This window comes from Chenopodium album, chromosome 3, assembly GCF_948465745.1.
Source record: "Chenopodium album chromosome 3, dcCheAlbu1.1, whole genome shotgun sequence".
NCBI lineage: Eukaryota > Viridiplantae > Streptophyta > Magnoliopsida > Caryophyllales > Amaranthaceae > Chenopodium > Chenopodium album.
Genome location: NC_137836.1, coordinates 85,695,396 through 85,721,135, shown reverse-complemented (window position 1 = coordinate 85,721,135; position 25,740 = coordinate 85,695,396). Strand labels below are relative to the sequence as shown.

General features: G+C 37.7%; 3 protein-coding genes across 6 annotated transcripts; 1 reads left to right on the top strand and 2 right to left on the bottom strand.

Annotated features, from left to right (window-relative positions):
- Positions 1-174: 174 nt before the first annotated feature.
- LOC145621390 (NAC domain-containing protein 90-like) lies at positions 175-2,649 on the bottom strand. The gene is made up of 4 exons (XM_081676132.1): positions 2,331-2,649; positions 1,646-1,956; positions 458-767; positions 175-390 (listed from the first exon to the last, which is right to left on the bottom strand). Exons 1-4 carry the CDS (start codon positions 2,473-2,475, stop codon positions 365-367), a joined length of 792 nt encoding a protein of 263 aa, XP_081532258.1. The 5' UTR covers positions 2,476-2,649; the 3' UTR covers positions 175-364.
- Positions 2,650-4,169: 1,520 nt separating this feature from the next.
- On the bottom strand, positions 4,170-6,718 carry LOC145621379 (protein S40-7-like). Of its 2 annotated transcripts, XM_081676122.1 has the most exons (2): positions 5,956-6,718; positions 4,170-4,731 (listed from the first exon to the last, which is right to left on the bottom strand). In XM_081676122.1, the coding sequence occupies exons 1-2, from the start codon at positions 6,584-6,586 to the stop codon at positions 4,721-4,723; spliced, it is 642 nt and encodes a 213-aa protein (XP_081532248.1). In that variant the 5' UTR covers positions 6,587-6,718; the 3' UTR covers positions 4,170-4,720. The 2 variants fall into 2 exon arrangements, with proteins under 2 accessions (XP_081532248.1, XP_081532238.1); XM_081676112.1 differs by lacking the exon at positions 4,170-4,731 and having other exon boundaries at positions 5,819-6,718.
- A 4,114-nt stretch (positions 6,719-10,832) lies between these two features.
- Positions 10,833-24,263, top strand: LOC145624729 (OVARIAN TUMOR DOMAIN-containing deubiquitinating enzyme 6-like). 3 transcript variants are annotated; one of them, XM_081677822.1, is made up of 9 exons: positions 10,833-11,018; positions 11,488-12,254; positions 12,603-12,764; positions 13,225-13,302; positions 14,306-14,384; positions 14,482-14,627; positions 22,571-22,636; positions 22,723-22,897; positions 23,624-24,263. In XM_081677822.1, exons 2-9 carry the CDS (start codon positions 11,679-11,681, stop codon positions 23,827-23,829), a joined length of 1,488 nt encoding a protein of 495 aa, XP_081533948.1. In that variant the 5' UTR covers positions 10,833-11,018; positions 11,488-11,678; the 3' UTR covers positions 23,830-24,263. The 3 variants fall into 3 exon arrangements, with proteins under 3 accessions (XP_081533948.1, XP_081533950.1, XP_081533947.1); XM_081677824.1 differs by having other exon boundaries at positions 10,833-11,023; positions 11,536-12,254; XM_081677821.1 differs by having other exon boundaries at positions 10,833-11,023.
- The last annotated feature ends 1,477 nt before the right edge of the window (positions 24,264-25,740 follow it).

Here is a 25,740-nt window from a genome sequence, read left to right as displayed (position 1 = left end):
GATAAACTTCTTGCTCTAAATGACGAATTGTAACACATACTCCGTATCATTTATATTAATTATGTAGAGTAGACGAGTAGTGTTCTATATTAGTAAATAAAAGTGGTCAAAGCTAAAATATATAGTGTAAAAACAGTTAAAATGATGCATTTATCCTTGAAAAAAGAACGGAGGTACTAGCAAAGTAGCAGCTAGATCGGATAGGAATAGTCGCTAAACAAAGTACTAATTCATCATATATGATCATTTGCTGCAAAGAAGTCTTGAATACTCGTAGTTAAAGAGAAAATCACTTCTTTCTTTTGATGCTTCTAGTCTTCTACTGCCTTTCTCTGCTCGGTAATCTTCTGTGAGATTTGGTATGTTAAAAGAAACAGCCCCCAACTTGTCCTGCAGATGCAAATGATTAGCATATCCTTCAATATATTGGCTATTTAGAATCCTGATCAAAACCGACCTAGTTGTTTCCAATCACTGAAGAAACCATCTTCAGCGAGCTCAAACTCAGAGTTGTAGCTGCTTCCAGCTCCAGCCTCTCGGACGGTCCCCTGATCATCACATCTTGAATTAAAGCTGTCAGTTGAGCTACTTTTCTCCATTAACAACGGTGTGGCATCAGCACTTTGTGACCCTTTTCCACTCGCTTGAATAGCTTGGTAATTTTGAGGATTTAAGTCACTTAAGATTGTTCCTGGTGGCCGTCGATCGAAAGCCCGAGCACACCCAGAGGTTATATAAACCCTGCACAAGCTAAGCCCATGCTTCAGCTGCACCAATTTTGGAAGCAATATGGTTTAGCAAAAAAGAAAAGAAAAGAAAAAAAAAAAAAGAATAACCAAACAATAGGACTAATACAATAAAGCTATCCAATCCACCGGCCCCTAAATCTAAATAAGTCGCGAAGGCTTGTATTTATTTGATCTGATCTAATTTGAATTTATTTTTTTTAATAAATATAATCTGCAATAATTGTCTAATTTGATCAAATTTTGACTTGTTTTGTATGCTAATCTATAAAGAAACAAAAATATATCAATTTGGGTCTTATATTAATGTGCATTTTCTTAAAAGGTAATTTTCATAATTATGTTTAATACAAAATTAAAAATAGTTATTCATGAACAACCCATATCAATTTTTTTTCTTTTAATCTTGTGTGAATAAATAATGAGGTCATGAAATAGGATAATTTATTATACATAGCCTTAGAATATGTAATTAAACTTGACGAGTATTCAAGGACAATACGTAGTATATTATAAAGTACTTGTAGTCTATGCATTATTTTCTTTCTACCCTCTCCCTTTCTATCAAATTAGCATTATTTGCATCACTTGATGATATGCGGATTTTCAAAAGAGTTTTTGCTCTAGTATTATATTGCGTTTGTGCAGCAATTAGATGATTAATTTATTTTGATAAAAATACAATAGAACTATAAAAGAAATATAAATAACAACTGTAGTAAATAATACAAATAAAACGGAGGAACTCGAGGGGAAGTATTAAAACAAAAGGTTAAGAAGTTTAAATCTAGGAGGTGTCACTTAAGAAAAAGGCAACTTGACACTTCAATTAAATGAATGAACAAGTAAAGAGAAGTACTGAAGTAGTCGTATATATATACAAGTATATATTGTGGTACCTCTGGAATAGAAGTTGTGATAGATGATGCATTAATAGTTTGAAAGTCTTGTTGCTTAATAGCCTTATATTCATTCATTTTCCACTTGGTTTTCCTGCCAATAGGAGCTTTGCCCTTGTAAAACACCAGGGTTTTCTTCACTCCTATAACTTTGTTCTGTGATGAGTAAACGTAGCTTGGTGAACCAGTGGCCTTCCAATAACCAGAAGCAGTAGTCCGATTAGGCCTCCCTCCTCTCGCTTCTCTCTCCTGCTGCGGCGTGAAGAAGAACCATTGCTCGGTATCCCTGTGACATAGCTCCCCTGCTAGCCCTGTCATTTTTTGCAAATACACAGATTAGAACTGAACGCTTATTAATTAATACGAAGTACTACGTATGTATGCATAATGCACAACAAACTAACATTATTATTGATAGTGAGGGATAGCTCAAGTGGTTCGAGCTTCCCTCCCGGTTTCAGGAAATCCTGGGATCGATTCTCATCCCCGCCATTATGGCTCTCTAAACACCAAAAAAAAACTAACATTATTATTACCACTACTTTATATTATTTGCAACTTTAAGCCATTATTTGTGAGATATAAAACATTCTAAAGCTGCAAATACTAAAAAACGGGGATAGTATTATGTATGCACAGTACCCGAAATGACACTTTGATGAATGAAGATAGAGGGTGAACTAACCTGGGAGCTGAGAGGGCTCAAAGTTGTAGATATCAATGGAAGGGATGACGCGGTGTAGGTCCGGTCTTTGGCTATTGTGGAGGTAGAAGGCGATGAGCTCTTCTTCAGTTGGGTAGAACCGAAAACCAGGTGGAAGTTGCTCCATTTGTACTAAATAAATCTCTTTGTTATATTATCCTGTAATTTTATTTGGTATAAGTAGATAAAAAGATTACAGAGGATTAAGTTTGCCAAGATCATTTATAGATTTTGTCCCTTGAAATTTCTACGCGGTTATGTGAGAAGAAAATGCTGTTGTGAGTCTTGTCCTAACATCACAAATAACTTTTTTGAGGGGGTTTATCAAGTCTTTCTTTGAATTAGTCAGACTCCTAATGGGCTTCTATACTTCTATACTAATCAGCTAAGGGGCCCTTCTCCCGTGCACTCCTTTTACTTGTAATTGGGTTTCCGATGTTTCAAGTCAACAAATTAAATGATGGACTCGTGGAGATGTAATATGATCATCAGCCCAAATCATCAACAAATGTCAACTAGGCCACCTCAACCAATTTGGAGGCACTAAGCAAATTTCACAACCGACCGAGGTTTCCAATTAATATATACTCCCTCTGTTTAGCAACATTAGGGTATGTACAATGTTTTAGGAAAAGTAAAGACTGGGATCAAAAGAAAATATTCTATAATACTACTTCCTTTGTTTGTTTGTTTTTTTAAAATTACATCAATTCGATCCGCATATTTATCGGGACGTTACTATGATCATTAATAATCTTTAATTTTCTATTGATAAAAATTGTAATAAAATTAAATTATGAAAAATTAAATTATGAACGGTAGACATTGTAACGAATTTAATGATATACTCCCTCTGTTCTATTAATATTACAACAATGGACTTTTTGCATTATTAATAGAACGGAAGAAGTATTATATAATAGCAAACAAAAATTAAGTCAAACATGACATCTGAATAGTGAAAAAGTAAAACTAAAAATAAAAAAATAAAAAACAGGTTTATAAAGTTTTTGAGAAGTAAAACACTTTTTAAAAAAGTATAAATGAGGATGATAGGAAAGAGAAATACTAGAATATTTGTAAATGTGGGTTACTAGAGGGAGAAATAATAAAATAATAGTAGGTACAAGGAATTATTGCAATTATTATGAAATCAAACACATATAAAGTCAAATTCCATATGGCGGAACTTCAAACTCTGAACACCTTATAATCAAACACGCATCAAAGTGGAGCATTTGAGGCACACATATAACAAGTAAAAATTAATTAGTTAAGGCCCGTCTTTAGAGCTGTAAAACTAAACTGATTTTTCATGAAAATTATTGGATACAAACTATTACTAACCAATTGATACAAGCACCATCATATTCACTAAGTTGAGTAAGTTCTCAAAGATTAAGCCGTGTTAAATGCAGCCTGTGCTTAAATATTTTGATTTGTGAATGCACAAGGTCTAATTTTTCATAGCTATGAGCCATGACTTGCATTATCTTCAGCACACCCTCTTACGTCATCACTCTGATAGCTCAAAACATGAACCGATGAAAGCTATTCTCTCTTGTTAGAATGACAGTTGATAAAGCCATTTTCAGAGTATTCCTGTAATGGATAGCTAACACAAAAATGTTTTCAGGCAGTAACCAAACTCTGATGATATCGACACAAGTACACCTTATCAAGTTATCATCATTGTGAGTTTGCGACTGCCAAGCAGATAATATGATTTCCAAATTATTGACAAATAAATACTAATCTTTGACAGCCTACTTTACACTGCAACAAATTATTACTCAGGTATACTCACCTACGTATGGAATCAAGAATTGGACATGGAAATTTAGGGTAGTGCCTGAATTTAGATACGGACAAAGGGATACACCAACATATATAGTAAGTAAATGTACTCTGTTTGTTCCTTAATGTTTCTTCCCAATTCATCTAGGTATAAATTCAGCATGAAATCATCCCCCTGATTGATTACCAGCACATCTCATTTACATTTATAATCAAGTACCCTCTTTCTCAAGGAAGATAGAATGAACAAGCAATTTCATCTAAAAGCTAAATATAACATATTAAGACAATCACTAATAATAAGTGAACTTGAACAGCACCACATGACAATCTCCAAATCAACATAAAAGGATGACCATGCTTCTGATGTTGGCATCCTCAAAAACCTGAATATAAATGGGATAGAGGACCAAAACAACACACTTTCTCAACTCAGTCAGGCAGAAGTCAAGAGCATTGCCATTCCGGCCTCTGCGTTCACACAAGTCATGTAAATCCATGTGTGGAAACGAACACTTAAGAGGCTTCTCTGGGTAATTCTTGTCACAAAGAGCTTCAACTGATATATTTGGCCTTCATGTAAACTCTGATACAAAATCAGTATAAATCTTCAAATAAATTTCACAAAAACCAATATATTACAGTTAATCTTCGATCTCCAATCAGCAATCACTATTAAATTTACCTCAAACATCAATATACTCCCATTACCCAGGCCTATTTGAAAAGAAGAAACAGGAACAGGGCAGGCAGCAGACACAAGTACTGAAAAATGACAGTTGAGAAAGCCACTTTCGAAGTATTCCTATAATGGATCGCTAGCAATCACTACAATGGTCTATCAGGCGGTAATTAAAATTTGATGATACCTACATGACTACACCTTATCATCATTCAATTATTGACCTTACTAAATACCAATCTTTGACAACCTACTTTACAGTTTACACTGCAACAAATTATGACTCTCCGCTCTATCAAAACATATCATCTGAGCTCAATCTACTCTCCCTTATCACATAGGCTTCAGACACTAAGGCCCCAGCAGAACCCATGTAAGACATCATTTGGCAACAAAGGCCATTACTATGGCCGAACAGAAGCACTGGGCGACAGTGCCTTCACCTTCAGCCTTCAGTTCATGCAAGTTGCAAGATCGATTGCAATCTTTATACACAACGATGAAACTCGAAATAAGATATCTAAAGCTAGGCAATTAGTATCAAACGTGTGATATGCCTGTTATGACATCAACTAATATTGATTAGCAATTAGTTTGAACCATATAAATCCAAAAAAAGCAGCATATCTGCCTATACTAATTAAGAAAGACTAATAAACAAACACTATTGATGATCATATGCTACTTCACCCATTAGCCAAACTACTTGATGTACTGAAGCTATTTACTGATGCCAAACCCTTCAGTGAAAAAACTATTGATGATCATATGCTACTTCACCCATTCGCGAATACTTTATACTTATACTAAGACATTGTAGCTTCAATATAGTTCCGGTGTGGCGGTATTGATGATTCAGAATACACCATCACAAACATTGATGAGTTATCATTAGTTCAAATATTGAGCATAATAGCCAAAATCTAATTAAAAAGTGAACTGAAAGAAGATTCACAAAAAATAACGTGAAACTTGACAACTTTGACACCGATTCAACACAATTTAAGCTCGCAGAATCAAATCAACCCATAAAAGGAATGAATTGCCAAAGTTGCACAATTTGGTAAAAACAGAAAAGAAAGAGGAACCTACTTACTAGATAATACAACAAAAGTCAGTCAATAAAACCTGTTTGCCGAAACACTGCGTTTCGAACCTGACGCAGATCCCTACCCTTCAACGTCCTCCCAGCACCTTCAAGCACAGAAGAAGAAAGCACCGGAGACTTTGAAAGTTGACGGGCCACAATCTCGTGAGGAGGCAACATCTCTCCATCATCATCATCAGCAGCAACAACTCCATCGTCAACATCCTCGAAACGTTTCTGACGCCGCGAATTCTTCAGCAGCGGTCTCATCGGCACATTCAACGGAGCAGACTGATGGTACTTTTCTGGCAAAGAGAAGATCTGCCGGTCAATGGAAGGCCTCGGAAGATTCGGAATCATCCTCGAAGATGACGGTGGTGGAGGCGGAGAGATCAACGGCTTATGGTTCAAGACAGGTCGGATTTCGTCGCCGGATTCCGGCAATGCGGCAAGGATTCCGAAGGCCTCTGAATTGTATGATTTGTGATGGCGGCGATGGTGAAGAGGAGGTGGTGTTGAGGAGGTGGAAGGAGGGTTTTGGAAATTGGCGCCGGTGAAGAAGACATCGTCTTCGCTGAGCTCGTCCCCGGCATCGATTGAAGAAGGAGGGATTAATTTTAATGTGTTCATGAATCGGTCGGAGGATAACTGCCGTCGGTGCCGGGAGTCCATCACTGTGACACAGGTTTTGCGCCGGCTGAATCTATGGCGAACCGAATGCTTGGTCTTGATAGCAAATTTTTTATTTTTTCAAATTTTGTTGATGAGGTAAATAATTGTTGGAATTAGGAAATTTTAGAAAATAACACTATAAAAATCACACGATTTTGATTATAACACCACAAATTTTAAAACTTTTATTATAACACCACAAAAAAAATAAATAAATAAATAAATTTAATTCACCACCACTTAATACTAAACCAACCACCACCGCCATCGGTGGGTTCCCACCGCCATCACCCAAACCCAACCCATAACCTACGAAACCGTCACCAAACCACCTTAACCCCAATCTAAACCAGTTGATCTGAAATCCCAGCCCACACCGTCGCCAAATTGAACCACTGTAACCCCTATCTAAACCAACTGAAACCACCGTCACCAAACTCCTCTTCCTTACCCATAACCATCGCCGAATTGCTGAAATCCCAACCCACACCCATACCCAAATCCACAAACCGCCGTACTCCTCTCACCCTCACCTGGACCCAAACCCGTACCCATAAACCAAATCGGGGGCTGGGTATGAGGGACGGTGGTCGACTGATTTAGGTTAATCTGAGGTTGGGTTACGGAATTGGTTGAGCTGGTTTCGTCGGTCGCCAATTGTGGTTGGTAGGGATTGGGTGACGGCGGTGGACAGTGGGTTGGGGTGACGATGATCGAAACCGGCACATGTGGTAGCTGGGGTTTGAATTTAGAATTTTTCCTTTTTTTTAATTTCCTTTTTTTTCATTTTTTATCTAATGAATAATTGACACGTGTACAAAGTGGGGCCCACTAACGGTTTTTTGGATGGCAAAGTTAAGTGGTGGTAAAACCAATTTTTTGGCTTTTTTTTATGGTGTTATAATAAAAGTTTTAAAATTTGTGGTGTTATAATCAAATTTGTGTATTTTTTGTGGTGTTATTTTCTAAAATTTCCTTGGAATTATTTGATGATTTTGTTTTTCGTTTATTATATTTGAGTTTTTCCTTACTATAACTAGTTTTTTGCTTGAACGATACTCTAAATCATCATACAACATTCATACATGACTATATGAGTAATTAGTACTCCCTCAGTCCCCGAAAGAACGACCCATTTGGCCTAATTTTAGTCCCAAAAAGAATGACTCATTTATTTTTCAATATCCTCAAATATCTATTAAAATCATAAAATTACCAATATCCTCAAATATTTTTGTCATGTAGCTTCTTCTCTCTATTTTACCCTTGTATTTTTTTTTTCAGATTTTTGTGTCATCTCCTCCCTAAATTTCTAAACTTTTTTTCTCTCTCCTGCCACCATTAATTTTTCTTGTGTTTTCCCATACATTTTTACTTGTAAATTATTGTTGACTTGTGTTTTCCCATACATTTGTATTTGCAAATTATTGTTGACTTATGTTTTCCCATACATTTGTACTTACAAATTATTGTTGACTTGTATTTTCCCATACATTTGTACTTGCAAATTAAGTTTCTTAATACCCGCGAAATCAACCCAAATGGGTCGTTCTTTCGGGGACGGAGGGAGTACTCTTTTTGTCCCAAAATAATTGACATGGTCAAATTTTACATACATGTCGATAGTTTGGTTTGACCTTATTTTTACATAAGTAAATATTAATAAAAATTAATTTTTTAAAAAAAAGTTATATAATGAAACTTTAAATCAATATTTAAGAAATTTTGTCAACAACTACCAATTATAGCCTCTGTTTTGAAAACAACTACCTTTTAAATTTTTTTTAAAAAACAACTACCACAAAAAATTTAAAAGTTAGAGTAGCACTACCACATTAGTATTTCCGGCTAGAATCTCCGGTGATAGAGGCCTACTTTTCACCTATATAAACAGTTATATAGAGAGGAGAGAGAAACTCATATTGGAGGGAAAGATGAAAAGTGGGCCCCTATCATCGGAGATTCTAGCTGGAAATACTAATGTGGTAGTGCTATTCTAACTTTTAAAATTTTTGTGGTAATTGTTTTCAAAACTGAGGCTATAATGGGTAGTTGTTGACAAAATTTCCCAATATTTATCTAACAATATATCATACTGGACATACTTCTCTCACTTCCATTCTCCACATTTCCACAACCCTCGTTTATAAGGTATAGCTAAAATTTTTTGCTAGCTTTTAATCACCGGTTAACAACACACACTAGATAACTATTATTAAATTATTCACATTAAACATAACACTCACGTCATTATCTGCATTCAAACACACAAATTCTTAGTTGTTAATATTAACTTCATATTAAAAAAAAAATTATAATGTGTACATTACATTGAATTATTTATCCAAAAATGATAATATAAAAATTATTTTTGTCGATACATAAATATATAATTAATTATAAACATATAGTTTTACACAATTTGTTAATGATGTATAAATACTTTTATTCAGGGTTCATATTAATATTAATTTTACATCAAATATTATTTAAGAGAGGATAAAGTGTTATGATGATGAGGAGGTCTGGCTAATGTTGTCAGTTAAATGATTCAACTTCATAGCTATTTCATATGCAGTCATTCTATACTTGACTACACCCTGTATACTCTATTGTCACATGAGCTTCTTAATCCTCTTCACCCTTTTTCTTGAATACAAGAGTCTTTTCACCTTAAATATGCACCGCCAAAATATCGGCTCAGTCACTTAATATTGCCGCCCCAGACGAATCAGTTGCTACGCCCAAATCATATGCAATATATATATCAAGATGACTTTGGGACAATCTCCCTGCAACTCTCATGGCATACTTTACGACGTACGGAAATGAACAACAGAAAACCTCTTAAAAAGCATCGTCAATTTCAGCATACGAGCAAATGAACTTGAGATTCATATTGACTATGCATTCATCAGGGTTAATTTGTGAAAAAATATATTATTATTGTATTAGTAAAAAACTATAGTCAAACTTAATACCTCGTAAATGAATAGTGAAAAAAGGTTTAATTTGTCAGTTATTTTGATCATGAGTAACTCCTATGAAAGATGGCCACATAAAAAAGTAAGTGTTTTAATTAACTTTATACTTTGTATTTAGTACGGAGTATTTTTTCTTTTCTATATCCTTTGACTATAAAAGATACTCCATCTGTCCCAGAATAATTAACATAGTCAACCTATGCACACATGCCGATATACCTCATACTAATTTGACCTTATTTTTATATAATTAAATATTAATAAAAATTATTATAAAAGTTACATTATAAAACTTTATTTCTCCATCCCGTCAAAAACTTTATTTTAATGCCTATCTATCAAAGTGGGGTTTTGTTTTCCCTTAAAAAAAGAAAAAAAAAGTAGAGTTTTGTTAAATTTACTTCATATGCTTTTTTCAAAAATAAATAAATACGAAGTAAAAGAGTAAAGTGTAGCTCAACTGCTCAAGTGGTTAGAATGCTCATTCTGGTTTTAGAAGTAAGTTGTAACTCTCCAAATATTTATTATTTATTATTTATTTATTTATTTATTTATTTTTTGGGTTTTTTCTAAACTATGCCCTCAAGGCTATTGAGTTTCTAAGGTGTGCCCATGTTTTTTCAAAATTACAAGTTGGCCCTCCAACTTAAGTTGTTTAATCAACTGTACCCTCTGACGTAAACTCGACGTTAGAATTGTAAATAAATAGGAAGTAATAAGAAGCGGATGAGAAAAAAAAAAAAAGAAATACACCGAGAGCTTGACATATCAACGGTTGCTTTTAGAAGATAGAAGGAAAAACAGATGAGAAAATTTGGAAAAAAATGTTAAATGTTAACCTACTTAAATAACTCTAACCCAATTGTTTCAAAAAAAAAAAAAAAAAAAAAAAAAAAAAAAAAAAAAAAAAACTCTTACCCAATCTGGGCGTGAAATTTCTCTCCAAATGTGGTAATGAACTGTTAACACAACTACTAACATTGAATTAAGATTATAGGGTACGGTTGAATAAACACCTTAAGTTGGAGAATATATCTTATAATTTTAAAAAAGCATGGACACACCTTAGAAAATCAATAACTTGAGAGCATAGTTTAGAAAAACCCTTATTTTTTGTTAATAAAAAAGTAGGTCCACAACCACGTGTGGAAGCACCGGGAAGAGAGGCGTCGCAAGCAGAAGTTGTTCCATAAAAGTCCAACGTCACGTGGCTGTTCCACCTCTCTTCCGCACGATTAAAACCTCTGGTTCTGGTTTACCAATTATTACTATCCATTTTTGCATCTCTCAATTCTCAACTACAAGGCTCTGAACAAAACATATTCTCCTTCTCTCCTTTTCCTCTAATCCAGTTTTCTCAACTTAACTACAGTTTCAACCCAGAAACCCCACTTTCTCTCTCCTTTTTCTTACTCCACTTCTCCTGTTGCTGTGCACATCTTTCCGAGGTCAGGTCAGTTCACTTTCTCTCTCTTCTCTTCTCTTTGCTAGATTTCTATTGATTTTTAATTTTTAATTTTATTACAAAGAAAGTCAAATTAGGGTTTGGGAAACGGGGCAAGAATCGATCTTTGAGTATAAAGATTCTTATGGAACATGATAATTTGGTTACAGATTAGGGTTACTATTACTATTATTATCATTATAACATTTGTTCGTAATATGATTTGGATTGCTGGGAAAATTGATTGATTGATTGAAGTTGAGAATAGTAGATGAATAATAACATTTGTTCATATGCTTTGGATTGCTGGGAAAAATGATTGATTGATTGAAGTAAGAATAGTAGATGAATAATAGCATTTGTTCATATGCTTTGGATTGCTGGGAAAATTGATTGATTGATTGAAGTTGAGAATAGTAGATGGTGTTTGTTGTTTGAAGGGTGTTTGGTGTGTTTGTTTTGTTTGATAATAGGAGGGGATTAAATAAAATTGGAGGCCTGGGTCTCATGAGAATTCTCAGGGGAATGCAGAAATCGATTTGCTCTGATAAACACAACAAAGCTAAGGAACCAGGCTGGACCACATCATTCAGTCCTAAAGTTAGGACTCGTGACAAACTCGCTGTCAATCTTTGATTATTGATTTTACAATACCAACTCAGTCATGACCAGGATTTTGGTTCAGCGTGGGAGTTCTTCTTCCAACCAGACCCGCTCTTCATCTCAGACTGCTCCTAATCATGTCGTTGCTGTTCCTGATGAACAAGTTGTTGTCAATGATTTGCCTGAAACTGGTATTGCTGATGAAAGCTTTGATCAAACTAGGAGTGTGGGGGATGATGCTGCCGATAATGTGATTACTGGCAACGATGAAAGTCAAGTGGATTCGACGAGAGGCTTTACTGGCCTAGATGTCGTTGACCAGGATGGTTGTGAGAATGATGATTTCCCTGCTGATACTCTTCAAACTGGAACGCAAACTCAGAGCTCGCAACCCCCTCCTCCTCCTATTCCGCCTCCAATACCTTCTGGTTCAAACTCTGTTTTCAGGAGATTTGTGTCAGGCACTTCAGATTCTCCTCGGATTGGACCGTCTAGAAGACCTTCTGCATGGCCTGCTCCTCCTAGGACTACCCCTTCTGCATCAAGACCATCCTCGCCAAGATCACATTGTGAAACTGAGGGCTACAATAGTGCCGATGAGCAAACTCCCACCTTTGGATCCTCTTTTTACGACCTTGTAAGTTCTTTTGTATCCTTTTCTTCATTGTCTAAGCAACATGCTTGTACACTTTAAAAATTATCCTTTGTTTTTGTTTAAATGGAAACGTGATTACATTTGGTGGTACACATGTCATAAAACACAAAGTTGTGTCTCATGACTTATCAATTTGGATCAACACATGAAATATTTGAATACCACGTCTTGGTCTAGGGGAATATGACATGCTAAGTCTTGCAGTTGTTTAATAATTGTTTCTTGAAAACCAGAACGTCAAATTGGTGAAAATTTCTTATCTTATAGAACGTCAAGTTGGGAACTATTTTTGGGTCTCATATTTCTTATCTTATCTTATCTCTATTACAGGAGAGAGAGCGACAGTTTGAGATTGATATTAGACGTGCTAAAGGTTTGGAAGTTAAAAGAATGCTGGAGGATGGTAATTGTTTATTTAGAGCTGTTGCAGATCAGGTCTATGGGGATTCAGAGGCATATGATTTGACCAGGCAGATGTGTATAGATTATATGGTAGGGGGCTTTACGTATTTTATGTTTTTTGGTGAAAATTTTTCCTTGCTTTCTGGAGAATAGCTGCATTAGAATTGCTCATGTGTTCAGATCATGAAGTCTTGTGAATATTGAAGCAGTTGCTTCAGTCAACTCTATTTTATCTATTGTTTTTCCATTTTTCATAAGTCAACAAGGTGGATGGTGAAATAGAAGGCTGAACTGGAAATTTGTTTCGAGGGGGGCAAGTCGATTATGTATATTTACTGTTTAATTTTTGTAATTTTTTTTATATATACAACTATTTTTCTATTGCTTGTCAATTTTTTTGATGTTATGGGGAGGACAGCAGCTTGCACCAATCACCTCTATCTCTGCTTCTGCTGCTGTGTTGCCCATGCAGCTCTCACAGTTCCATTCAGTGGTTATGGATATTCTGTTCTCTTCTCATTCACCACATCCCTTAATCTCATGTATGCAGGAGCGCGAGGAAGATCATTTTTCACAGTTTATTATAGAAGGCTTTACATCCTATTGTAAGAGAAAGCGAAAAGACAAGGTGTGTACTACCATAACTCTACATTTCCACTGCTTTCTCTTCTATACATGTGCTCCTCCACAATTCATATTGGCTCTCGTCTTCCCTTACCCCCCCCCCCCCCCGGGTCCCTCTCACTTTCCAAACATGCCACTTTTATTACAGAAAATATTATAATCAAGTCTGCTAATTGACCACCACCTCTTCTGGTCCCATCACACCGTCATATCTCCTATATCTTCTCCTGGCCTATGGCTGTTACTCTGTTATTTAGCTAACTAAAGTTGTACAATTGAAACATTTGGGCTGATTTGGCCATTTGATCTGAAGAATGTTGAGGAGATTTGAATAACTTGAGATTTTTCTTTTTTGTTGGTGGTTGCTGAGGTGGTGACATGGTTTATTTTTGTTCTTTTTGTTTTTTGCTGGTTGATGTTGTTGCATGGTGGGGAAGGGCAGCAGTGGTGGGGTCAGGTTGCAGTGACAATATGATGCCACTCTGCCAGTGCTTAAAGAGCCTTTTTTTTTTTTTTTTTAAAAAAAAAAATAATTTGTTGATTATATTATGATTTCAGGGGTGAGGATGGAAGAAATCCACCTCCCACTTACCTTGGGGGTTGAGGGTGGGCTTCATATTTATGAGTTTGATATTCCAAATCCGTATGTGTTTTTTTATTTATTTATCTATTTTTTTTATCATAAAAAAAAAAAAGTACACCGAATGGCTCCTGGTAGTCGCTTAATGTATTTCAAAATCCAAATCAGTATGGGATACATAAAAAAAACCAAAGCCCCCTTTTCTCTTTTGCAGTGTGTCTGAATTGTGTTTGATATGATTGGCTACTGGTAGTTATGTAATGGAAGACAGTCTTGACATGTATTCTAATTATAGGAAGAAAGGAGTTCTCATGTGTGCAGAACTAGTCTTATGGAATTTACCCCCCCCCCCCTTTTTTAGCGTGGAGTATCCTATTTGTCTACCATAGATAATGTTTTCTTTTCTTTATTGTCTTCTTGGTGGCAGGTTTATGGAAACAATGCGGAAATTCAAGCCTTATCTGAGATGTATAATCGACCCATACATATATATTCTTATAGCACAGGTGAGTTCCATTATTGATCACGTGTTTGATTTTATGATGTGACCTTGAATTGTCTCGTGGTTTTCATCATGTCAATGTCTCTACCTATCTAATGCAGAGCCTATTAACATATTTCATGGAAATTATGACACTGATGTGCCTCCCATTCGGCTAAGTTACCATAATGGCAATCACTATAATTCACTCGTGGATCCCCGCCGATTGAGTGTTGGTGCAGGGCTCGGATTTAGCTGTCTCCGGGGGGTAAGTGCTCATTTAAATGCGTGTTAAATCTTTTCATCTGTTAATCTTGATTGATAAGGGACTTGTATTAAATTTAAGTACCATAATTTCTATTTGATTGGAAGCTGTCTATTTTCTTTCTAGCTATGATGCTCAAATTTAGCCATTCAGGCATACTTTGGTATGGATTCAAGAGTTGGCCATGGAATATTAAGAAGTGCCTGAAATTAGATATGGACTTAGGGAAACATTAGTTCCAACATAAATACTACCTCCGTAAAATGTTATGTGCAACTTTATTTGTAAGATATAAAATATTCCAAAGTTGCACATAACATTTAACAGAGGTAGTAGTAATTAAATGTACTCGTTTAGTTTCTTAATGTTTCTTCCCACTTAATATAAATACAAATTCCAAGGAAATGAGGAGATAGAGTGTAAAGGTGAGGTTTTGTTTTTTGTTTTTTTTTTTTTTTTTTTTTTTTTTTAAAAACACAGCAATGAGAATGTGGCTTTGAGATGGTTTGAAATTGGGCAGGTCCAACAAGTGGGACGAGAGAGGGTAGAAAGGGAAAAATTACTTACCAAATAAGGAGTAAAAAATAATGGGAAGAGCTTTAAGGAATGTCCTGAACCATGGTGCAAAAGTATGGCCACATCGTTTCAGCTGGGCTATATCATGAAAGGTTTTCCATTGTCTGAACCAAAATCGTCTTGTTCAGTACAATGTTTGTAAAAACCTGAATCAAATGTTAAACCCGATTTACCCCACATTGAACTTTATGTCCCATGTTTCACTCAAAAGTTACTTGTTCATAGATATAGTGAAAGATTCCTCATGTCTCCCCAATCGTAGTTTTAAAAATTAAATAGGTTAAAATTAGTATAGAATCCTAAAAAACTTTGAAATCAAATTCGCATGACAGCCACGACACACTTCGTGATCAATGCATCTTTCTTTTACCATGAAATCATGACTGTTCCTGCGATCGCAACTAATACTGTATTTTTAAACCATGGTTCATCCTGATCGTGGGAAGAACTTTGAGGAATGGATTGAGCATAGTATTATTATATCTGAAATTTCTAATCTACTTTTTTAGACTTCATTTTTTCTGTGAGATAGGAATAGTTTGCTAGAATAAAAATTTCTGATTAATAAAATTCAAAAGAAGTTAGAAGTAAAAGTTGTATGGGTAAAGTAAAACATTAAAAAAAGTTATAAGCAATTTCCAACTTCCCACTTCACTGTAAACCTATCATGAGGGAGAGAGAGAATTGGTCAGTAGCCATGCGGGTTCTGCTTTCGTATTACCTTACTGAAATGACATTGAGGCAGTGGGAAGAACCTATTGTATGTTGTGGAAGAGTAATTGAGCTATGCTTTGTGGTTTTTTTTTTTTTTTTGTTTTTTTTTTTTGTTTTTTTTCACTATGTCTGTTTCTAGAAGAGAAGCGTCCATTTTGTTTTAATTCAAGTCAGACCTATGTCCCATGCATGTACCCTGGTCAGTTCATGTCAATATGGTACTTCAGGAGCTGCAAGTTTGAGCATCAAAGCTTGCTAGTGTAGTACTCCCTTTGTTCCTAACACTTTGTTTTGATAGAGAAAATGCAACGGACTACGTGGTACGATAAATATAGATGAAAGGCAGGTTGATTGATTGAAAGCTTAAAGCTTGTGTAAATGATAACAATAGCTTTAGGCCATGACTCTCCAAGTGTTTCTTACAATTTTCTGCATACCTTCTCTACTTTAGACTCCCTCTACTTATACTACTACAATTGATACATAAATGGACAAAAGCCTTAATTGCTAATTTACTACAACTTATCAATAAGCTAGAGGTACCACAGTTAAAAGAGCTAATACACCAAAACATGCTCCCTGCCACTATCAGAGGACCGTTGCTTGTGTAGGTGGTGGAGAAGTGCTCTGCCGCTTCTGCTGTTCCTGTCCCCTCCTTGGTCTGCTGCTGTACACTAAAATAGGTGGAGATTGTGGGTGTATTGCAATACCGCCCCCCAAAAGAGCCACCTTGTCCTCAAGGTGGAAGCTCGGAAATTGCTCTTTGATTGCCACGACATCTTCCCATGTAGCCTCGAATTCGGGGGCCCCAAGCCACTTGATTAACACCTCCACTCTGCCTTGATGTCCTCCCTTGCGTCTAATTTCCAGCACCTCTTCGGGTTCCACTACCATCTCCAACTCCGATGACGATTGAATTGGAATAGTAGGAGAAGCAGGAATATTGCCTATGGCGCGCTTCAATTGAGAGATGTGAAAAAAGGGTGAATGCGACATTGCTCCGGTAGAAGTAGCTTATATGCGACTTGACCATCACGTTGCACCACGTCATATGGTCCATAAAAACGAGCCGCCAATTTCTCAAATGGTCTCTTTGCCAAGGACTTTTGACAGTATGGCTGCAGTTTAAGGAATACAAAGTCCCCCACTTGAACCTGAAATTCTTCTTCCTGACGCTTCCCATTTGCATTCCGCTTCATAATCTGCTGGGCACGCACTAAATTCAACTTCAATTCATCTAGCATCAGGTCCCTTTCTTGTAACATTTCATCTATTGTCCCAAGTCCTGCTCCCACTTTAATCAATTTGGGGGGATCTCTGCCGTATACTGCCAAGAAAGGAGTGACCTGGGTTGCGGAGTGTGGGGTAGTATTATACGAATATTCGGCCCACGGAAGCCACCTTGCCCAAGACTTGGGTAATTGGGTTGCCCTCCCGCGAAACATCGAAGGTACGTTTTGTTCACCACCTCCGACTGCCCATCTGTTTGGGGGTGGTAGGACGTGCTTCGCTTCAAATCAGTCCCCTGCATTCGAAATAACTCTCTCCCGAAAATACTCAAAAACACCGTCCCTATCCGAAACAATGGTGGATGGAACACCATGAAGTTTGACCACCTACTTAACGAACACCTCGGCCACCGTGTACGTAGTAAAAGGGTGTTTAAGCCCAATGAAGTGGGCGTACTTCTACAACCTATCCACCACCACGAATATGGTATCCACTCCCTTCGATCAAGGCAAACTCTCACATGAAATCCATACTTATGTCTTCCCGTATTTTCTCCGGAATAGGTAGTGGTTGCAACAACCCCGCCAGTGTTTGTTGGGAGTGTTTGTTCCTTTGACAAATTGAGCAGCTTCGAATATAATTCATCACATCTTTTCTCATTCCTCCTTAAAACCAATCCGCCCCGATTTTAAAATAAGTTTTGGTCTCACCGACGTGTCCCCCTTCCGGTGAGTCATGATAGACTCGAAATAGGGCTGTTTTGTGCACCGAATTCCTTGGAATTACAACCTGACCCCTTTATAGCAACTGATGATTCTCCATCGTGTAGCCATGGAGTCCCTGCCCTTTTTCTAGTTCAGCAATTAATTTCTGAATTTCCCCGCTCTTTGCAATTTCCTCCTTCAAGGCCTCCCAGTCTACCAATTGCGTGGCCACAATCGCATTATATTCCCTTCCGTCTTCAGCCTTGCCACGCCTTGAGAGGGCGTCCGCCACCCTATTGGCCACCCCGAGCTTGTATTGCAACTCAAACTCAAATCCCACCAATTTACGAACCCATTTATGAAATTCCATCCGGATTTCCCGTTGCCGTGTTATGTATTTGAGGCTCTGTTGATCGCTTCGAATCATGAATTTCCGGCCCAATAAATAGTGCTTCCACCTCTCAACTGCGACACATACCGCCATAAGCTCTTTTTCGTAAATCGACTTACCTTGACCCCTAGGGCCGAGCACCTTACTAAAAAAGCCACTGGTTTTCCTCCTTGCATCAACACCGCTCCGAGGCCGTACCACAACAAATTCTTTCGAAAAATCACGCATGGTGAGCACGGGAGCCGAGATCATGGCTTGTTTCAAGGCCTGAAATGCCTCGTCTGCCGCCGCCGGTGACCACCCGAAACTATCCTTTTTGAGTTGCTCTGTTAATGGTCTTGCGATGTGTGCAAAGTGATGAATGAACTTCTTGTAGTATCCCGTTAACCCCAAAAAACCCCTCAAATCCCTCAATGACTTCGGTTTGGGCCAAGTAATCATAGAGCCCACTTTCTCCTAATTTACTGCAACCCCCTCATTAGAAATGATGTGGCCCAAGTAAGCCACTTTGGGCATTCCAAACTCACATTTTTTTAAATTTGCGAACAGTGAGTTTTTCTTAAGTGTTGCTAACACTAATTTCACGTGAACAATATGATCATATTCACTAGCACTATATACTAAAATGTCATCAAAGAAAACAAGTACGAATTTACGCAAATAGGGTCGGAATACCTCATTCATAAGAGCTTGAAAAGTCGTCAGAGCATTAGTGAGACCAAAAGGCATGATAAGAAATTCATAGTGCCCCTCGTGTGTCCTAAAAGTGGGCTTGTGGGTGTCTTTCGGTCGAACTAATATTTGATGGTAGCCGGCCTTAAGATCGAGTTTCAAGAACATTCATGCACCATGTAACAAATCTAGCAACTCGTCGATTACCGGAATGGGGTATTTGTCGGGGACGGTCTCCTTGTTAAGTGCCCGGTAATCCACGCAAAATCTCCACGACCCGTCCTTCTTCTTGACTAAGAGCACCGGACTCAAAAAAGGACTCGTGGAGGGCCTTATGATACCCGCTTGCAACATCTCTTCGATGAGCTTCTCGATCTCATCCTTTTGGAATTGTGGATAGCGATAAGGCCTACCACTAATCGGGTTACTACCTTCCTTGAGAACTATGGAGTGTTCATGACCCCTAGTTGGAGGTAACCCACTTGGACTCTCAAAAACCACGGCAAATTCTTCTAACACCCCCTTCAAAAAATCTGGCGGCCCACTGATTTTCGGCCCGTCTTCATTTGGGGTGCCCACTTGCTTCTCAACCTTGTTCATTTCCACCAATATGCCCCCTTCTTCTTTTCTCAATGTTCTAATCATAGCCTTAAGAGTAATTCCCGCTTTCGTTAGGCTTGGATCCCCTCTAATCACCATAGTCTTCCCATTCAAGGAAAAACTCATTTCTTGTAACTTCCAATTTGTGAGTACGGTTACAAAAAATCCTCCTCTATCTCAATTCCATCTCCCAACTCCACACATACTCCTTTACATTGCCCCTTCCCTTTGATATTCTCCCCGTTCCCAAGTGAAATGCCAAAACTAGTGTCGCCGAATACAACTAACCCAAGGCTCTCGACGATTTGCAATGATATGAAATTATGTGTGGCACCCGGGTCGATCATGACTACCACCGATTGTCCCTTGGTCTTCCCCTTGAGCCTCATTGTTTTTGGATTAGATAACCCGACGATTGAGTTAATCGAAACGAAAACCGGGGTCTCTTCACACTCCAACTCCGGTGCCTCCATTGCCGTGAACTCCTCTCCGTCTTCCTCTTCCACTAACAACACGCTAAGTCCCTTAGCTCCACAAACATGGGTAGGTTCGGTCCACCTCCCATCACATTTCAAACATAGGCCCTTAGCTCGTTTCTCCTGCATTTTGCACTCAGTCAGCCTTCGCACACTCCCACTGAACTGAGACGAGTTTGGGTGAGGTCAGTTTTGGTGAGAGTTGGCTGGTTGATTTACCGAGGCTATTGAACTCTGGGAAGTTTGGCTGGGTTGGTAACTGTGGGTTGGGTTACTTTGTTTGGGCTGAAGGTTTGGGCTAGTGTGGTATTGTAATGTGGGTTGGGCTGATTTGTGGGCTGGTGAGGCTGGGTCGACCCAGACCCGAGGATTGTGGTTGCGGGGCTCCTATTATAATAGGAGTAAGGTTCGGACTTGGTGAACACTCCACCCGATTTCTTGAACCCGGCGACCCGGTTTCGTTCTTCGACCCGCACCGCCAAATCCATAGCTTCGTCCAATGTTATCGGATTCAACATCCGAATTTCAGCTTTCACTTCTTCTCTCAGACCGTTAATAAAATGAGCTTTTAGAATGTTCTCTGGTATGTCGGAAAGAGGTGCCGCCTTCTCAATGAACAACCTCCGGTACTCCACCACGGTGGTGGTTTGTTGTACAGCCAGCCATTGCTCGTGCAACGAGCCCGCGTTAATTGGCCGGAATTGGTTCAGTACCCGCAACTTCAAATCCTCCCAAAGCACCAGCGGCCGGCGCTCCCACTGGTACCACCTTAGCGCGTTCCCGTCAAGCGCCACTACCGCCGCTTGTATTGTCTTCGGCTCACAGAGTTGATAAAACTGAAAAAATTGCTCCCCCCTTAAAATCCAACCATCCGAGTCGGTCCCGTCAAATGTGGGTATGTCCAACTTGCAGACTTCCAATTGTTGCGGTGTTCCGGTTGTTTCCAATTGTTGCGGTGTTCCGGTTGTTCTCCTGGTGGCGAAACGCGCCACCCAGTCCAGTCTCCCAGTTGCCGAAATAGAGGCCATTGAAGCCCCCTGTTCTGATTGGAGTTTCTCCATGCGGCGGCTGCTGCGGGTTACCCAAGGCTTTAAGGGCGATGCGAATCTCATCCATGATCTTCTCTTGTCGGCTCGTTGTCATGTTAACTTGTTGGGTTATGTCTTGCCGGAATCAATCCATTTTACCCTCCAATGATTGCCTCACCTTATCAATGGGTTCGTCCTGCTTCTTTAACAAGTCTGCTGGAGTGAGTTTTCCCCTCCACCGAGTTTCTCGAAAATTTCTTCCACCCTTTCTTCGAGCGCCGCCACTCACTCCGGCGTCACGGTCAACGGCGTCGGAGGCATGTCGGCTCTGATACCAAGTGCAACGGACTACGTGGTACGATAAATATAGATGAAAGGCAGGTTGATTGATTGAAAGCTTAAAGCTTGCGTAAATGATAACAATGGCTTTAGGCCATGACTCTCCAAGTGTTTCTTACAATTTTCTGCATACCTTCTCTACTTTAAACTCCCTCTACTTATACTACAATTGATACATAAATGGACAAAAGCCTTAATTGCTAATTTACTACAACTTATCAATAAGCTAGAGTTACCACAGTTAAAAGAGCTAATACACCAAAACATGCTCCCTGCCACTATCGGACCGTTGCTTGTGTAGGTGGTGGAGAAGTGCTCTGCCGCTTCTGCTGTTCCTGTCCCCTCCTTGGTCTCCTGCTATACACTAAATTAGGTGGAGATTGTGGGTGTATTGCAGAGAAATGGAGGGAAAGGAAGAAAAGAGAAGAAGGGATGCATCATCCTTTGTTTGGATATCTAATGCAAGGAGGGAAGGAAAGGTAAAGGAAAGGATCCATTTTCCTTCCACTTTTATAAGCAAAATCCCTCCATTGTTGGAGAGATTTGGAAGGAAATTGGAATGTCACCTTCTCCTTCTTCTCCCCTCCCTTTCATCTTTTTCCTTTCCCTTTCTTTCCCTTCACTATTGTTATCCAAACATAGTATAAAAGATTGCTCCAAACCACATATTCATTTTTTTAAGAAGCAAAGCAAATTATGTGCAAAAATTGACGAGGAGAGAGATAGAGAGAACAAATAGGATTGCAAGTGGGATATTTTACCATGTAAGGTATGCCATTCTGGGGTAATCTTTTAGGGTCTTAATTTTTTTTGTATATGGGATAATCTTGTAGGAACGGTGCAAGTATTTTTTTGACTGGCACACGCTTTTTTTATTTGGCCTGTAAAGCTGCCATGGCCACAATTTGTTCACAGCCTATTTAGTCTCAATTAAGTTGAGTCATAATGGGATTGTATAAAACACACGTATTTGAGGATAAATCTTCATTACCAAAGACATTGTCATTGGACTTACTTACAAGATTGTGTATTAGTACTATTATGTTAACTTATAATGCTGAATGTGTTTAAGCTAAAAAGTATTTGTAGAATGGATCTTTTATTCTTAAACTTTCTCCCCCTCTTCATAGTTGTTGATGTTGAAATGCAAGTTTGCCAAAGCTAAATAATTATAATTATGATCTTGTGGATGTAATATATCTTCTCTCTCTTTCAGAGAAATGTGGACAAGGATCAGGTAAAAGCTGCCATAAAAGCTCAGCAAGACCAACAGTTGGACAATGTTTGTATCCTACTATCTTTTTCATAAACATTTTGCTCTTTCTGGTAAACTGCATAAAAATCTGATATATTCATCTTACTGTACAGGCACTGTTGGCTGAAGGACGATTTTACTCCGATCTTGAGCTCACAGAAAAGGAAATTGAGCGTATGGTAATGGAAGCTTCTCGAGCCGAATATCTAGCTGGTAACAAATCAAAGCAACATGTTGGTCAAAGAGAATCCTCAACATCTAGTGCTGAACCATCATCCTCCGGAGCCAGTAAGCCATTGTCCCTGTCTTGGTCTTCTGGTTATCATATATATATATATATATATATATATATATATATATATATATATATATATATATATATATATATATATATATATATTGCATTTTGCAACTATCGTGTTGGTTTATGTAATTTGAAACAGGGTATCGTCACTACAGTGAAGCTGCCGCCTTTTTTGAGAATGTTCTGTTGGCTTTTTGCAGTAACAATTTTCAAACATTTTTATCCCTTTATGTACCAAAAGCCTCCATCAATTACCGACTAGTTGGCATTACAAAAACATAGTTAGCTGAGGTCCTCCATTTGTCCTAATAGTCATTAATGCACTGCCATGGGAGGGGTTGATAGAATTGGTTTTCAACAGCGAAAACTCTGTTCGATAACTTCCATAGCCAAACTTTTTGCTACCTTGTTGGCGAATCTTTCCCTATATACACTTAGGCTTAGTGCTTGGTACATGGTAGTGACCCTAGCAGCTCCCTGCATTTAGTATGAATTCTGTTAATTTGGTTTTATGCGATGATTAACATTAAATTGTGTTAAAAATTTTGTAATGTCAGCAACCTCAGCATGCTGTGCATTTCTCATAGGCATTTATGATTTCTTTCTTCCTGGCATTTTCTGATGCTCACGAGGATTGTTTTAATCTTAAAATGTAGTGCATCTCTTTTATTGGTGGTTGTTGGCTAATAGTATCTAAACAATGGAAACAGGGCAACCTGATGGTGAGAATGAAAAAGAAAGTGGTTCGCCCGATACAATGCTGAGCAGCAGCATGCAGGTTGTTCTGTCAATGGGATTTGGCTACCTGCAGGTCATTGAAGCCTACAGTATATTTGGAGATGATGTTGATTCTATAGTCTGTTATTTGTTAGAGACTAGCAGTAGCAACAGGCGCAAAGGGAAGGCTACCGAATGAATTAGTGCCTATATCATTTGTGTATGTGAATTAATTTGTGTTGGACTTGTTTGTCTTAATCCATCCTTTTTCCCAAGTTGATGTGCAATTATTGTATTCATTTCCAAAGTTAGATTAATTAAATACTATTGTGGTCCATAGTCTTGATTCTCTATGTTTGCACTCTTTGACAAAATCACAAAACATTGGTTGGTAAAAGAAACACCATTTCAAGCCACATCAAGTGATGCTTAGTGTTGAAGAAGATATTCAAAGTTGAAAGCAGATGAGTAGACGGGTGTTCAGTAGGTTGGAGCAACTGATAATTGGTTTGAACTTTGGAAGTCTTGGTCTAAGGCTGTATTTGTAGTAAGATTGTACTGGGGTACCTGCATTACTAAACCATTATCTGGGTAATTAAATTTAAGGTCCCAAAATTTTTCAAATACGTAGTATATCAATTCTAGTTCTAGTAATTAAATTTGGACAATTTTGGTTCGAATGACTACAGAAAAATATGGCATTTGTACATTTTAGATTATGTTATTTTTAAGCTATTACTCCGGATGATGCTCCTTTCGATATTAAATAAATATTCAAGAGCTACAACTTCGTACAACACGCTCTATTTGTCCATGGAAGGTCTCACAAGCTAGCCATAAATTCCTATGGAGTATTTCACTCACTTGCTTATCCCTTTCTACTGGAATTGTTGCTAAGTTTTCTTTCTGCGTCTGCTCATGCTGTAGGGAACATCCTTAGTAAGATAACTACGATACTTCTAAGGATTTGAAGTCATTAGGTCACTCAAATTTGAAGTCCTTTCACATTTTTCTTTAATACGAAGGGTGTGTTCTGTTCAGCTTAATATTAGTTCAGTTCAGCTCAGCTTCAATCAGTTTAACTCAACTCAGCTCCAATCAGTTTAACTCAACTCAACTTCAATTAGTTTAGTTCCTAATTTCTTCCTCTCGTAAACAGTTCATTTCAGCTCTATTCAGATCAGTATAATTCAGTTCAACTCCAATTAGTTCAATTCAGTTATTTTCAGTAAATCGGCAGTCTCGAAGTAAGAGTTTTTTTTTTTTTTTTTTTTGTTTAGCTGTTTTATTTTGGTTTAGGAAAAATTGAAAACCCAAACTAAAATCAGTTTTTATTATTTATTTTTAAATCGAAAACCAAAAACGTATAATGACCTCAAATGAGCCGCGGTTTAATTTAACAAAGCAATAATGCCAAGTCACAATTCATTAAGTCAATGCAATAGTCATATACTCTATAAAAGCATAGAACTGCTAGTTCTATATATAGGACGACTAATGAGCCCCCACGACCCACATGATGGGAATCGACTCCTCGTAGCCCTTCTTGTGATAGGGCGGGGGTTTGTGGGAGGCCTTCCCCTACTTATTATATAAAACAATTAATGATGTTAGAAATAGGTTCTTGTTTTTTATTGATGCTTATCAAACTAACCACCGAGCAGACATGCATAATGTCCTAATGTCCTTTTAACAAAGGGAATTATTAAGTTCTCACTACTCTCTAATATCAATTCTCTAATTGATATTGAATAGATATACCACTTTCTAAAAGGTAGTATCTACCGAGCAACGGAGAGTAGTGAGAACTTATCGTAACATAAAATGGTCTCCAATTGATACTGATATTCCAACTAAATTATTAACACTAACGACACTCGAATTTCAAGAGAACCACATTTTATCATCATGAATTTTTTTTAATTTTTTTGGAAAATTCTCTTCGGTGAACTCCAATTATTTAATTTTACAGGTGGTGAACATTCTTAAAATTAATTATCAATGGTAAACTTAACTTTTTTTTTAAAAAAATCAATTATAACATTAATGATTAATTTAACTAAACATTTAACTATAGTTAGTTAGTTTTCTTTTTTTTTAAAAAAAAAAA